Genomic DNA, 15967 nt, shown 5'->3' with positions numbered 1-15967 from the left:
CATAGTGAGGACCTAACCTTTGAGTTAGTGTGCAGTCCACATGCCTGCCATTAAAAGTAAGGTACCTAGCAAAATATTCCCTAATTTACTTGGATATCTGGCAGAGTTTTCTCTTAATTTGTTCAGATAATTGTCCATAATTTGGTGTGTGTGCACAACCTGTAAGAATTGTTATTTTAAAAAGTTATCAACATGGGCTGAGGTTGTAGCTCAGTGGTAAAGCACTTGCCTAGCATGTGTGAGGCACTGGGTTCAATTCTTAGCACCACATATAAATAAAATAAAGGTCTATCGACAACTAAAATAATACTTTTTAAAAAAGAGGTTGAGGGCTGTAGCTCAGTGGTTGAGTGCTTGCCTGGCATGTGTGAGGCACTGGGTTTGTTCCTCAGTACCACATAAAAATAAATGAACAAAATAAAAGTATTGTGTGTACAGCTAAAAAAATTTTTTTTAAAAAAAGAGGTTGACTGTTTCAAAAAGTTTTTAAAAAGTTATCAACATAAACATTCCCAGAATCAAGAAATTACAAATAGAGAAAACTGAACCAACTTTAAAGAATCAGGATGAAAAGTGTAAAGAAAAGCAGAGTACATTCTGTAATTTTTATTACAAAACAAAGTTCAAACCCTTTACATGCTGACATTAAATGTCAAATATAAGTTCATTGCGAGCACATCTTTTTAAAAATATACATACTGTATATATTTACATTCAAGTTTGGGTAAATGATGTCAAGGTGTAGTAGCTCAGGTTCTAATCTTCACCCACTCTGTGGATTTGTTCAACCTCAAACTAAATAGCGATTGTATCTTCACTCAGGCACATGGAGAGGTAGAAACTGCTTTTTAATGAAAAAAAAAAAAGTGCAAATGTGAAGATCATTATTGAAGCAGCTGAGCTACAACAAGGAGAACCTAACTAGCTTTGGTCACTTCAAGAAGCTGAATATATGTAGCCTGTCCTTTATATTAAACCAGAAAAACATTAGGAAGATGCTCCCCTGAGCACATAAAAGGATTGACAGAACTCAACAATTGAATGGCCTGCCACCCTGTACCCAAGAATTGCATATGATTAAGTTAGGCAACATAGCAGTGGAGCTGAGCTGGCAGCTGGGCACCTTTTCCCTGATAAGACAAATAAAATGCAAACAAGTTGCTTAAAAGACATCAAATATCTGTATACACACCACCTGGAACTTAGCTGCCAACTAAGGTATTCTCTTTCCCAAGTGAAATCCCTACTAATTTCTGCCCATACCTGCCTCCATCCCAAACTGAGCTCCTAAGTCTATACAGAGATGGAGGCACCCTGTGACTTCTGCTGGCCAAGGCTCCTCAACCTCAAGACGGGACCTCATGAAGGTTCTTGGGCCTGAGAAGGGCTCCCCGGGCACCTGCCAGACTTGGTGGGGCTTGTTCCGGTTCCTGAGAGGGGGAGGTGGAGGGAGGCCACAGAGGTGGCTGTGGCTAGAAGCCCTTCTCGTTCCCTTTTCTTCTGTTTCATCCTACGGTTCTGAAACCAGATTTTGACTTGGGTGTCATTCAGCTGTAAGCAGTTGGCTATCTCGATGCGTCGGGCTCGAGTTAAGTACTTATTGAAATGAAACTCTTTCTCCAGTTCTGTCAGTTGCTTGGTGCTGAAATTCGTGCGGATAGCGCTGGAGGGGCTAGCGGTTCCATATTCGGCGAGTTTGCCTGTAACGTAAAGACGAGGCGTTAGCGGGGAGGGCAGAGGATGCGGAGACCCAACACCGGCTAGTCGTGGGGCTAGAGTTAGAACTCAAAGTCATAGCACGCTCCTCCTCGGTCTCTGTGAACATAGTTGTGCCAGGAGAAACGCACCTCAAAGAGCTCCTTCCTCTAATACTCTCAAAGCCCGGCACATTTCCCGAGCCTGGGCACGCTTAATGAAGTTGGCCTGTTTTAATAAGGAATCGGAACGCGTTTCCGATGGGAGGCCCCGCGGCAACACACTCCCAACGCAGTTCCGCGGGAGGGGCGCCTTCTCCAACCCCAGGTACCTCCATCCAACGACCAGGTACTTACTTTTCTTCGGGGCGTTCCTCTTCACTTTCATCCACTCGAACGTGCTGAAGGCGGCCGGGAGGCCGGAGGTGGGAGAGACTGACTTGGGGTAGGCCCCACGGGCTGGGGACGCCGACTGGAAGGCTCCCGGGTGGCCATCGGCTGGCTCTTTGAGACAGGCTGGGAAGGGGCCGAGATCGCTGAAGGCTGCGTAATCCACCTGTCCGCTAAGGAGGAAGGAGCCGCCACCGGAGAACACCGCCGAGGTGGCGTAGTGGACGTGCGCCCCGCCATCGTCGGCCGTTCGCCCCAGAGCGCCTGGGAAGTCATAGGCAGACCCGGGCCCCAGGAAGCTGTAGTCCGCGCCTCCGGCCGTCGCAGCGGCAGGTGCAGTGCCCGGCTCGTAGGCACCCTCCACAGTGCACGGCGCATACCTGGGCGCAGTCGGGGGTGGCGCAGGAGGCTGAGCTGGGGCGGCCGGTGGCGAAGGCGTGGGTCGGGTGGCTGCCAGGGGCAAACAGCTGACAAAGGCGCCGTCGCCGCTGCTCAGAGGGAAAGCGGGCTGCAGGGCCACGGGTCGGGCGTCCGCGCGGCAGAACTTGGGTGCGAAACTGAGCACGTCGCTACCGACCCCACCGCCGCCGCACGATACGTACTCCAGGTAGGAGCTCATGGTTCCAGCACACGGTTCCGAGGAGTCAGGCCAGGGTCAGGGTGTGGAACCCGGCAGGACCGGGCAGGACCGCCGCCGTCTGCGCCGCTCGGTTCTTCTTTCTACCGGAGCTGCCCTTGCTGAACCATGGCAAGCTAGTAGGAGGTAAATAGTGGCCTAATATACTAGCGGGGGCGGCCACGTGGCGCGGGATGGCCAATGGGCGCCTTCTCCGCACGGCCCGGGTTCCGACAGGCGCGGCTCCTTGCTCCTGCCCTGCAGCCAACTTAGCCCAACTGGCCAGGGCCGCCGCCCATCGGCCTCTCTGGGGAGAGCCGGCGTGGCCCGGGGGCTGTGTGAGGAAGGGTGGGGCGCCTGCTCCCGGACAGGTATTGGGCGAGGTAGGGGGAGAAAGGCAGAACTGGCTTCTCGGGTGAGGGCGGGGGTTGGAGCGGATGAGAGCTTGTTCTTCTGGCTTGTGGGCGGCTCTACCCTCGGGTGTGAATTGTAGGTGCCGTGGAGTGGAAGCGGTTAAATGGGGGCGTGACTTTCGACCTGTAGGACTGCTGTCAACCCTTCTCCAAGGAAGGTAAAGTTACTTTCTACCCCCTTTTCCCATCCCAATCTCTTTTGGCTTTCTTGGCACTGGTGTTATTCCTTTCCAAGATCTGGAGCAGATGTTTGGTTTTCCCTCTTTTTTCGCTTTCCCTGCGACTCATGGGACTACGTTTCCTGCTCTCAGTGCTGAGCATCTAGAGCTGGACGAAATCGTCACTTTTTGTGTAGGTTTCTCATCACGTTACTTCGCAGCATTCCCTTCAGCTTCCTCCGCTCCTTTCAACTTAGGACGGCTTGATCCAGGCGAATGTAGTAGTGCCTGGTTGGGTTTGGACAGAAAATAAAGTTTCTGCCCTGTCGTCACAATAAAGAATCACCCTTGTGGGGGACCGCTTCTTGTGCACCTCTTTGGGAGACTGGCACACGCACCGTGCTGCCCACGCTTTCAATGAGACTCTTGGCTCAAGGGCACAAAGATTTCCCAGGGACAGGTCAGAGCTCAGAGGTTTGGACGGGCTTATACCTTGAAGCAATTAAAGCTTATGTTCCATCAGATAAGTGCTGCGTCGTCTCTTGCGAGTGAAATCTGAGGGCTGGCAATGTTAATGGGCTCACATCTTTCCCTTGATAATATGGTTTTGTTTACTGAGTGTAGAGAGACGGGAAATAAAAGTGCAATTGGCACAGGAAACCAAGAGTAGAAGGGTTACAAAGACAAGCTTTACATCGACAAACTTTCCAACTTCCTTGACCATTTCTTTTAATGTATTCTTCTTTGGGGCTGTAGGAAAGTAAGTTAAACAAATATCTAAAGGTTATTTACACACATTAGTAATGAGAAGAGGGTAGTTTCTTGAAATCTTGTATGAATAAGAACTCTAAAAAGTCTTCTCTTAGCTTACTCAAGTGCCCTTGAATTATTACAGTGCCCTTGATCTATTACAGTCTCCAAGTTATGGTGACTGAGATTTTATTATTGTTTTACTGATCCACTTATCATCAAAGAAAATTCCACTTTGAGGCAGTTTGGAGAATAGAAGCCATGACAATCCAGGGAGCCAGTTCCTTACAGGGATGTAGACTTGTGAATAAACAAAGCCACACCAAAATGCACATGCTGGTGAGGTTAAAGGGTCTCCAGGTTAAGTGCAGGATGGTCAGACGCCCAGGGGTGAGCACAAAACTAAAGGGATCTAGGTGCCTGCACTGCTGTAGTGCTTGGATTTGATTGGAAAATGGAGTCCTATGCTGAAAATAGTTTTCAACTTTTGACTATCCATACTATTTCCGTAAAGCAAAATTTTGGAGATTTAGCATTTGCTGAGAGTATAAAGTATACTAAAAGAGATTTTTTTAAAAATACTTTTTTTGTTTTCACAGCTGTGGTGGGAGATGGGGGATCAGGAGTGGGGGTTAAAGTAAGGGTTGATATTTGTTCAGACCCAGTCAGCAATTCCCTGATAATCCCATACAAACAGTTACTGTCTGACAACCTTCTTTCTACTCCCCCTTTAATCTCTGCATCCCTAGCATATCTGACACCTCAGGGCTCAGAGTTGCCATCTCCTTTCCTGGACTGGTTCTTGACTTACTCAGGTTGGAAGTCAAGATGCTAGTCGTTACATACCATGATTCAATGGATGTTTGCCAACTAAGGTTAGGCAGGAGGTCAGAGTGGGAGGAAACTTTCTCAAACCAAAGGGTCAAAAGATTGATTTCTGACATAGGTCTTGCCTCTACTATAAATCTACTCCAGAAGAATCTCTTTTTTGTGTGTTCTAGGGATTGAAACTGGGGCTTTACACATGCTGGACAAGCACTCTACCATGGAGCTATGTCCCCAGTCCATATTCCAGAACAAATAATCTTTAATTCTCTCAGAAGAAATTGAGAGATATTACTGGGGGAAATGTGTATAGAAATGTGAACATAGGGTATTTTGAGTAACTTTAAAGTTTGTCTCAGATGTTCACAGTGTATGAGAGAAATGACTTATTAATTTTAATACTTGTTCAAACCATGAATTCCCAAGGCTTGCTTTCCCTGCTGAGTCCTAGTGTTGTGAGTTCTCTGTGGGAGGTGACAGCAGAGGAGCTTGACTGCCAGGTTGTGTTTGATGCAGGAATGCTTTGAAATCTCTTCTGTCCTGCTCATCACAGGAGCCACCCCTTACTCATTATGACCCCACCCCACCCCTTTCTCTCTTATCCTAATAGCAGACTTCATTTCTACAGACAGAAGTGTTGGAAGGGGGCAACCTAGTTTCCTGTGTGTTTAAAGTTGTTCCTAAGAAGCCCCTGGCAATTCCCTTCCACAAGACCTACTGGGCTACCCTTTGGAGCACAAACTCTTGGCTCCACAACCCCAAAGCATAGAAGGTCTTTTGCTTGTTGGGGTAAAATGGGGGTGGGGGGTCTTTTCTGACAGATAAAAGGAAATGAGATTAAGATGCAGTTCTCTAGCACTTTTCAGTCATCTAAAGATAGAGTTGGGGATAAAAGGGATCCTAAGAACAAGAATTCTAAACCTCTTAGAAGTTTGATAATATAAACCTCCTAGAGAAAACCACTTAAAGAGTGCTGTGCCTTTCCCTAAGAGCTTTATAGATGAAGACTCAAGGATCAAGCTAGTGTTTGACATATGGTAGGCATTCAATAAATGTTTCTTGGACAGAAATAAAAAATGGGCACAGTGGTATACTTTACCATGACTGAAACTGGCTAAAGGATATCCTTAGATTATTGACTCCTAAAACCACTTTAGGGTGTAAATCACCGGAGAAGCTTGTTTAAAAGTGCAGATTGCTTGACCACTCCCAGAGATTTTAATCCAATAGGTCTGATTCAGGAATCTTTATTTTAAACAAGTCTCTTGGGTGATGTTACAGCAAGTTTCTTTGGAACCACATTTTGAAATTTTCTGTTTTGGGAGTTGGAGGGGTACAGTATGGTGAGAAAGGAGATGTTTGTGTGGGAATGAACATGAACAGTGAAAGGTCATGGCCGGCTAATGCATGAGTACATCTGAAAAGTGTCCAGAAGGCTGTAGAATGGCAGAGCAGAGAGGTCAATGTCAAGGGTAAACTTTGGTCCAGATGGGCTAAGGTTTCAGAAAATATCCTAAAGTTGCAGTCAGTTGGAATTTCCCAAGTTTTACTGACCAAACTGCCTTACAGAAACTGGGCTCACTTCTTCTTGCCACTTCCCTAGCTTGGCTTTGATGATACAAAGTGGGGTAGGAAGTAAAATAAATTTGTCTCTTCCAATCTCACCAGAGAAAAATTAGAAGGTTCTGAGGCAATGGCCAGAGGAAAGGAGTGGGAATGGTAGTCTTCTATTCTCGTTTTCTTTCATTTATCGTTCAACCCTCATTTCTTCCATCTCTCTCATCTGGAAGGTACATTTGAGCCCCAGGGATCCAGAAAGGGTAAAATGTCATTTGGTCTAAGCTTTAATTCTTGTTCTGATTAAAGGCTGACCTTTCACAGTCTAAGGTGGCAAAGGTAGAAGGCACATTAAAGATGAACTACATCAAACTTTTAATTTTAGAGAGGCAGTCATTTTACTCATCAGAAGTTGAAAGGCAATGCCATCCTGCCAAAAATTAGGGAGTTTTGACTCCCCAGTCTATTGCCTTTCCATATTCTGCAAAGAAGAAGAAGTAAGGCAGATATTCCTTTGCACTGTGGCAGGCCTCAATCCCAACAAACAGAGCAGAATTAAAGGAGTCACCCAGGGCTGGGGATATAGTTTGGCTGGTGGGGGTGGGGAGTCACCCTTGTTTCTGGGAGACCACACACTCAATGGGGCTGACTGAGAGGCCTACTCCCTTCCCTTTGAGATTCGTTTGCTAACATCCTGCTCTAGACTTCAGTAGTTCTACCCTGAGTCCTCTACAAGAAAGGTGAGGCATGAGGCTGGGTCTCTACCCACTCCACCACCAAGCAAGGTAAAAGGATCCCCTCACATTCTATTGAGTTTGACCAGCATCAGGGCCCTGGAAGGACAAAACAAGAGGTGTCCCAAGATTAATTTCAATGAAAAGAGCAAATACAGAAAAGGACATGTATGAAAACCCATAGGCATACACAAGTCAGTTATACTTGTACTAACCATTTACAGTTTGTTCTTGTGTTTTTAAAATAGGTAATAAATTCACATTTATGAGGTTCAAGACTCAAAAGTGTATGCTGTAAAGTCTTCTTCCCACCTTTGACCTTAGCTGTCTAGTTCCCCTTGGCATCAGTAACCAATTGTATTAATTTCATGTTTATCTTTCCAGAGATAATTTATACCTGAATAGCTCATCTCCCCACAGTTTTTTATACAAATGTAGCATGCTAGACAAATTCTGTTGCACATGCTTTTTCCCCTATTTTATCTTGAAGATCCCATATCCATACACACAGAACTTCCTGGTTTATTTTTACAACTTCATGCTGTTCTACTATAACCTGCCACAGTTTATTTAGCTGGTCCCTCTTGATAGGCATTTAGCTTGTTTTCAGCCTTTCACTATTACAAGCACATGTTCAAGCTTCTACCTATTAGAAAAATTCTCCTAAGTGAAATTACTAAGTCAAAGGGTATGTGCACTGGCAACTTTAACTCATTTTGCCAAACTGTTCTCCTTAAAAATCAGCTTATATTTCTAACAGTAACTTGTGAGAGTTCCTATTTCCTCACACTCTTACCCAATCAGTGGAATATTGTGGTTTATTTTTTATAATCTGATAAGTGGAAAATAGTAACTTTTAGGTACCCTTAGAGCATCTCCCAGCATGTCATTCTTCCTTAAATTTTTAGTTCTGTTTTACCAATGGGAGTATATTGACACAGAAAAGGTAAACATGTCATATGCAATGTAAATAGTCAAGGGCAGATGTCTAACACTATTTCCTATACTATTCTGCTACACATAGGGCTTAAAGAGGTTCAAAAGAGAAGGGGTGATTTCTAGTAACCCTTCTAGACACATGACATAAAAAAAAAATATAAAAGCTTTTTGACACTGGCTAAGAGGTCTCCTCTTAGTGGTGTGATGCCAGGACATTTCTGTTGGAATCCTCCTGAGTATACCCTTGTGGAAGCAGAGGGATTCTGATTAGTAATCCAATCTGACCTAGCCCTAACCATTATCTTGGATTCAATATCTGGGAAGCAGTAGGGTGGTGGTGCTGTTTTTAATTTCCCTGAGACTTATTTCTCTCTGGCCACCCAGCATCTAAGTATCGATCAGCATGATGTAGGATGTTTCCCCTAGATTTTAGCTTTATATAGGATATCCACTTGGACCTGGTGAAGATTACCACACACAAACACACACATACACATCACACCACACCACTAATAATAAACCTATCAGGTTAGATATCTTTATTGACTGCTTCATTGATGAATCTGAAGTCCAGAAAGATTAAGTGAATTGCTTAGGGTCACACTATATATCAGTGGCAAGGCCAAAAATACAATGCAGACCTAAAACTAAACTCCTTAGATTCCCTTGCAGTCTCTTCCCCCTCTGTTCATTCTGGTGAATGTCCTGACTTCCACCTCAGGCCCTCAAAACAGAAACCTAGGAATTAACATCCACAGATCCTCTTTTACTCCTCCAGCTGATCACCAAGTCCTGTGAATTCTATCTCCCAAATGTCTTTTCCCTTCAGTTTTATTACATTAATTCCTCTCTATACTGGGCTATATCAACAGCCTCATTTTTCCTTCCTGCCTTCTGACCTTTTCCCAATCAGATACAAAAAGTTAGCTTTCGAAATAGATGACATATTCCAGCTTAAGACCTTCCTCCGTTCCCCATTACCTGGAGTAGGTCCATACTCCTCTAATGAACTCTGTAATGAACCTCTTTCCTGTCAGAATGCCCCACTCCAAACTACTTTCCTTGTTCAAAGTCCAGATCTTGTTCTTTTTTCCCTCTTCATTTTGTATGAGTTACTTTCTCTGCCTAGCATGTTCTTCCCTCCGTGGCGTGAAAAACTCATTCTTTAGGAACCCCAATGCACTTCTTCTGAGTAGTCCTTTTGACACTATAGTACTGTTAATGGTTTCTTTATTTTAGGAACAGTTTGAGCACATTTCTGTTAAAGCACCTATCACGTTGTTTTGTTTGTTTGGGTGGGGTATTTTTTTGAGGGGGTCATTCTGTGGTACTGGGGATCTAACCTAGGACCTTGTGCATACTAGGAAATGCTCTACCACTATGGTACACCCCCAGCCCTGTCACATTGTTGTAGGATTCTCTGTTACTAGACTGAGGGGTGCAAACCATTAGTGACTCATCTTTGTATTGCAGATCTAGCACAGGACACATCTTTGTATTGCAGAGCTGTTCAGTGGATATTGCTCCAAAGCAGGAAGAGTGGGACAGACTGAACCAATGACTGCAAGACCAGTGTTTTTATTGCTTAGTGATTTCTGGAGACTGTGTGAAGCTTACTGCTTCAGCCTATCTAAAGCAAAATGATCGCCAGATGTGACAGGAGTGTGATGCATGACTGTACTCCCAGCTACTCAAGAGGCTGAGGGAGGAGGATGGAAAGTTTGAGTCCAGCCTTGGCAAATTAGTGAGGCCCTAAGCAACCTAGGAAGATCCCGTCTCAAAATTAAAAAAAAAAAAAAAAATAGATAAAAGTAAGTGTGTGTGTGTGTGTGTGTGTGTGTGTGTGTGTGTGCGCTCTCGCGCGTGCGCGTTTGGAAAGTAGCTCAGTGGTAAATCCCCTGTCCAAATAAAAAAAAAAAAAAAATTAGCTGATATCACCCAGCAAAAAAGTAAAAGGGTGACTAGGCCATAACTTTACGTAATTTACAAAGACAGCTTGTGGCACTCCATAAGAGATATGAGTACCTCACCACCTACTCCACCCATATCCTCCTTCTGCAAACAGCTCTAAAGTTAATGGCTGACCCCCTGAAATGACCAGTCAATTCGTATATGATGCTTCTAAAATGAACCCAAGAGAGATGAACTTTAAAAACACTCAAGAGTCTTTCTCGATAGAAAAGGGAGACTCTTCATTGTGCCTGGTGCTGTGTTTTTATTATTCTAAATGGCATTCAAGTTTATCCCAAGTTCAACATCGGTCTTATCCTACTTCCTCCCACACAAGTACTCCTACAGGCAAACAGAAACTTTTAAACCAGAGTCTGCAAAAAGCCTTCTGACCCTTTGGGATTTTTCTTGTCCTGCCTTCAGAGATGGATTCGTCCCTTTCTGGGGGAAAAGTAGCAGGTAAGGGCTTCGGTCTCTGGGCAAGCAGTGGGTGGGAGGAGCGAGGGAACGCAGGGTCAGGGGCGTGCTGTGGATGCAAATAAATCCGGAAGGCGCGAGGCGCGCGAGGTAGCCCGAGGGCGGGGCTGTCGGGCTGCTGCGCGGGTTCCCGGCGTGCAGGTCCGCTGCCCTGGCTGCACCGCTCCCCTGTGGGTGGGCGCGCGGCGATGGGTCGCGCCCTGCGTTAGCGCTCAGCCCGCGCGTCTGCGTCTCCACAGCTTGCGGTTTCTGGTCGGCTCCCAGCTGGCCCAGACTTGCTCAGAAATAGGAGGAACCGCTGTCGAGCGAAAAGTGCACACCGGGTGATTGATGAACTCTTAATAGGACTAACCTCTCCGCCCCCCACCCTAGATACACACACACACACACACACACACACAGAAATCCACCCCAGCCCCTTCCCGGGCCTCCTTGTGGGAGACAGGGGACGCGGCCGCCAGCCGGTAGGGTGATTAACTCACCGTTTGTCTTTCGGAAAGTGTTCCAGGTGGATTCAGGACCTCCGCCCCCAGCCCGCTCGGGTGCGTCACGTGGCGGCGTGGTCCCGAGCGGGCTTTGTGCGGCGCGCGGGCCCAGACCGCCCCGCCACCTCGGTCCGCGGCGCCTATTGTTCCCCGCGTGGGACTGGGGCGCTCAGACTAGGGGTCCGCACCAGCCCCCTCCTTACAATGTCTCCAGGTCAGAAGACGGGTCGAGGCTTCCTTTGTGTGTTCTCTGCCGGTCACTGGCACGACGTCGTCACTGCCCCAGGGGAGTAGGGATGTTGGTGCCAGCTCCCCAGAGCTCCGCTTGCTGGACCCCGTCCCCGCGTGGCCCTTGTGGAGGAGGTAGGGAGGGCTGTGGTATTTGTAGGGCGGCGCTGTGAACAATAGAGCCATTAGAAGACCTTCTCCCATCTCCTCACAAGCCAGGGACGCTCTTCTCCCCACCTTCCAAAAGGCGCTAGCCCGACAGGCCTCCTGGCCTGGTTTTAAGCCCTGCTTCTGGAGTAAAAACACTCCAACTACCAGAGCTTTCCATGAGTCCTAAATTTAAACTAAGATCTCCTCCCCTGGCTCTCGTTAATATTAAAACTGCACTACTTTTGTGCTTTTCCAGATCTTATTCTTACATAAAAATGAGCCAGACAGTGGTGGGAACTTGTCAAGTGCATTTTGCCATGGGCTTTGAGTGTAGCTCAGTGGTAGAATGCAACCTGTGTTCAATCCCCAGAACTAATAAATGAAAAGAATATATATTTTGTCACAAGATCTAGACCAAGAAGACACATGCAATAGTTCCTACCTTATAGATCTCCTGGAAACCCCTCACCCACTTCTGCTACTGCAAGCTACTGGACATTCTGCTACTTTGACTCTTCATGTGTGGAAATATTTTGTTTTTCTTCACACTGGACCTGTTCTAAAAATGGATCTTTGGACTTTACAACTTGCCAAGGTGGGTGTGAGACCCGAGGAAAATGTTCATGCCAGGTTTATAAATTCATTTGACGCCAACCTTGGATCCCACAAAATAAGGACATTTTTAGCTAGAGTAGAAAACAAGGGAACAATAGAAATAAGGTTTCATCCTCTGGGATTAGCTCTCCATTCACCACCCTCCACAGTACCACCAATGCAGTAAAAGCAGAGGATTCATCTGCCCAGTCTTTTTCTCTCCATCTGGGTTTTCTACAGTTGGGATCTATAAGAGCCAGCATCCAAAGATGGTAAGGACTTGATTGGGGACAACCCGATCTCAGCATCCTGAGTGTTCCAGGGTTTCTAGGAATAGGTATGCTTATCAAGGTCCTAAATATACCCTCTCTGAGAAGTTGCTGTGCCCAGGACTAATCAGGCTATAAGCCTGTGGGGACTGGGGCCTTCTGCCTTTTTTCTTGCCTACTCATAAACTTCTATTCTTCCTATTCTTTTCTTTCAGTTTCTGAAAGAAGGATCCAAAGTAATGATAAGAACTCCCACCATGAAGAGGACCTTCTAGATCTGTAACTGGCATTAGCCACTTCTTAACTTCAGCAAGAAGTTTCAACTAACTCTCAGGATAAAGTCAAACAGGCTGTGATTGTCCCTTGAATACTGAAGGTGGTAAACAAATTTCTGGTTCCCCCAGGTCAGGCAGAGGAGCACTTGTTACTAGAAGGAAGGGTTACTTCTTTGTTATTCAAACATACACCACACACATCCTCTCCACACTAATGAAACGTCTCAACAGATGGAAAGCCTGGGCTCCCAAACCTGCTGGCTTGAGACTATGTACTTCACTCAAGGGCCAGTCAGCTGTTCCAAACTGGGGAAGAAAGAAGGCGCTAGTATAGGTAATCACTATCTCCTCTTACAGATAGAAATTTGAAAAATCTTGTTCAGCAGGTTAGCAACCTCTGGGGCCTTGGAAACAATTTGGCTGATGTGTCTCTGATAGGGACTGGGCTTCAGGCTGCACCAAGGGGAACATACTTGCTCTATATTCTCTCCCCCCCACCCTCTCATTTGAAAGCCTGTACAAAGAAATGGTACAATGGATGGTTAGCTTAATGATTCTATCAGAGGCGGATTATTCTCTGTCAGTTCCCTGGTTGAGGCTGAGGTCTGAAAGCCAGAAAGCAGAATATGTTCTTAATCACCCTTTCTTACCTCCTTACCAGTGACCAGGACTATTCTCCAGGCCTTTCCTCTGCAACTTCCCCAAACCCTGACTAGCTCAGTTGGGTCACTCCACTCCAAACTGAATACTGATTTTTTTCAACCTGGTTTCGAGAAAAGCTTTCCCTCCACCTAAATCTATTCCTCCACTCCCACCCCCCCATTTGTAACAAACCATTCCATCTGCTTCGCTGCCACCCTGCCTTAATTTACACTTGATTGCCTGGGCAGAACAACAGGGATGCTCAAATGACTGCTACCCTTCATCCACACCCATAGGCCTAGGCTTGTAGCCCTGATGTCTTTCTTCAGATCTCAAGAGATCCCACAACCTCCATGACCCCACCTTCCTCAATGCGTTCTCTGCAGGAAAAAGCAGAGCTGGCTAAGACCTTAGCAAAAGACCCATTTCCTCCCCTTGGGCAAACGAGTTAGACCTCCCAGAGGCCAATGCCCTGAGCAAGCCCGGCCCTTCCCGGCCTCCAGGCATCTGCCAGCGCTGCCTGTCTATGGCCTCCTTCACTGCAGAACCCGTAGGGAAGCTGCACACATAATGGCGCGCCTGCTTGCGGCGGACCCGGCTGCTCAGGGCACCCTCCACACAGCGCCGGTCGGTGACGCCTCCAACAACCTCGACCCTTGGTGCGCTCCCTTTTGCTCCCAGTCCACTCGTCCCGGGAGAGACAGGAGCTGGGGTGGAGATTTCCTTCCCCTGCCAACTTCCTCCTGCTGGTCCCGCTGAGGGTCCTCGGCGAGAGGAGAGGCCTGGGCCCAGGGCGCCATCACCGGTCGGGCTCCCCTCCCCCACTATCCTTTCTTTGCTTCTGAGACCCGGGTGGGAGGAGGCAGGCGCCTCCGCGGATAGAGCAGCTATTGTGACCTTCCCTCTCAGAGCGGGAACCCAGCCGAGTGTGCACCGCCGGCGGTGGCGGGGGAGGAGGCGACTGTGTGCAAACCTCGGATGCAGAAAGGGTGGCACTGGGAAATAAATGGAGGTTTGCAACTCGGGCAATTGGGCCCTTCAGAGGGCGTACGGTTGTGTTTAGATTTGGGTCCTTCCTAACACTAATTGCAGGTTCAAGAGGAGCGGAATTTATGGCGAAGGCCAAGGCAGTTTGTTTATAATTTATGAAGTTTTAAATGATTGTGCCGCGGGCCCAGCTCTCACCCCGGCGGGCGTCCGCGTGGGAGCGCACCCTCCCAGGACTCAAAGCCTACCCGAGCCGATCCGGGAGCGACCGTAGTTACCCATCACATGGACTCACGCCAGTGGCAGGAACGGATAGGAGCATTTCTTAGAAGTCTCAGGAACCTCCGGAGCTGGGAGAAGGCCGCAGATTTGGTGCAAGCGAACCCCTGCACCCACACACCCCCCACCACACACTCAAAAGGAGGGCCTGGGAGGCTGTGGCTGCCTGGAGAGGGAGCCCGTACCCCGGCACTTCCCTGGAGCTTGGGTATGAGAGGAAGCTGTTGTCAGAAGGGCCAGGCCAGACACCTTTTAAAGTCTAATTCATGAAACCCTAAGCCACAGATGACACTTGGGGCTTTGCAGACACCCGCAGACTCAGCAGATACTCTTGCGGTAACACACCGCGCTGGAAAACGCCTGGAGCCATGATGCATTATGTATTTTTATTATTATTTATGGTAGGAAGAGGAGATGAGGGAAAACCGGGCTGAATCTAAACAGCCTGACAATTCATCTATTTAATACTTAGCCAGTTAAGAAAGGTGGTTGTAATCCCTGCAAGGCAGCGAGCTTTTCTTTGATTTCCCTAATAGATTAAAAAATAATTTCTTACAAGACAATTAGAAATTCTGCCTATGGATGCAAATTTCATAGAAACAATGTTAAAATCTTGAAACGGTAAAATATGCCTTCGTTTGAAGTCATTTATTCTGTTGATACACTTCTACAACATATATACTTTAAACCTGCTCAGATAAAGTGAAATTTAGCAAAAGGATATCCCCTCCCACCACAATCTAACATGCCATTTTAAAAACAGCACAAAGGAACAAGAAAACTAAATATTATTTTGAGCCATCATTACTTAACGAAACACAAACACCCAAATAGAAACGATTGTTGTTCCACCAGAAGATTAGAAGTTAAATTATTTCCACACGATAGGAATTTCACCTCCTGTCAGAGGGATGTAGTAGGAGTTGCATTATTTGTCAAATCAAACAGAGATGCGTGGGCTGACTTTGCTGAAATACAAAAGAATTAAACCTTATCTGAAGGTATTTTCCAAGTGCCCCCCTCATGGAATTGGGTACAAGTTGTTTGTCCCTAGCTAGAGCCACACTAATATTTACAAAAAAAAAAAAAAAAAAAGATGGTTATAAATCTTTGAAGACATTTTGCCCGTTTTGTACAACGAAACAGGAGTAAACAAGGTGTTTATACGTGTTATGTTCCATTAATGAAACTTTTACTACTTTACATTGTGGAGAACATTTGTTTTCTTTAGAAATGAACTACCAACTACCACAAAGGAAAAATGTATGACAGTGCTTTTTAGAGAAAAAGCTTAGGTGCCTGTCTCCAAACGATAAGATCTTTTCCCCATTCACCTTAGCTTTTTCACAGCTCGATTCTTCCTACAGCTTCTCTTGTATCTTGTCTTTGATTGTCAGTTTTCTTTCAAAGTTTATTTTTCATTACTTAATGTAGAAAAATGAGCTCTGGCCTCTCTAATGTAACATTAGATTGTATCTAGAAAGAAGGTGGTAGAAACAGCAAAGCAGGCTCTGCTTTGGCAAAGCCTTATCCCAATCGTCCCACCCAAAACATT

The 15967-nt window shown here is 46.4% G+C and overlaps 1 protein-coding gene across 1 annotated transcript; it reads right to left on the bottom strand.

Moving 5' to 3' along the window:
* Positions 1-599: 599 nt before the first annotated feature.
* HOXD1 (homeobox D1) lies at positions 600-2821 on the bottom strand. Its single transcript, XM_079135725.1, has 2 exons — positions 2052-2821; positions 600-1700 (listed from the first exon to the last, which is right to left on the bottom strand). The coding sequence occupies exons 1-2, from the start codon at positions 2701-2703 to the stop codon at positions 1360-1362; spliced, it is 993 nt and encodes a 330-aa protein (XP_078991851.1). The 5' UTR covers positions 2704-2821; the 3' UTR covers positions 600-1359.
* Between the last annotated feature and the right edge of the window lie 13146 nt (positions 2822-15967).

Source organism: Sciurus vulgaris, assembly GCF_902686455.1.
Source record: "Sciurus vulgaris genome assembly, chromosome: 3".
Lineage (NCBI taxonomy): Eukaryota > Metazoa > Chordata > Mammalia > Rodentia > Sciuridae > Sciurus > Sciurus vulgaris.
The sequence above is the reverse complement of the archived record's forward strand: the minus strand, read 5'-3'. Positions and strand labels throughout refer to the sequence as shown.

Bases quoted from the DNA above. Each gene is read 5' to 3' on its own strand.
- HOXD1 (XM_079135725.1), bottom strand. From the start codon at position 2,703: ATGAGCTCCTACCTGGAGTACGTATCGTGCGGCGGCGGTGGGGTCGGT. The intron at 1,701-2,051 runs GTAAGTACCTGG...TTTACGTTACAG, and splicing joins GAGGAACGCCCCGAAGAAAA to GCAAACTCGCCGAATATGGA.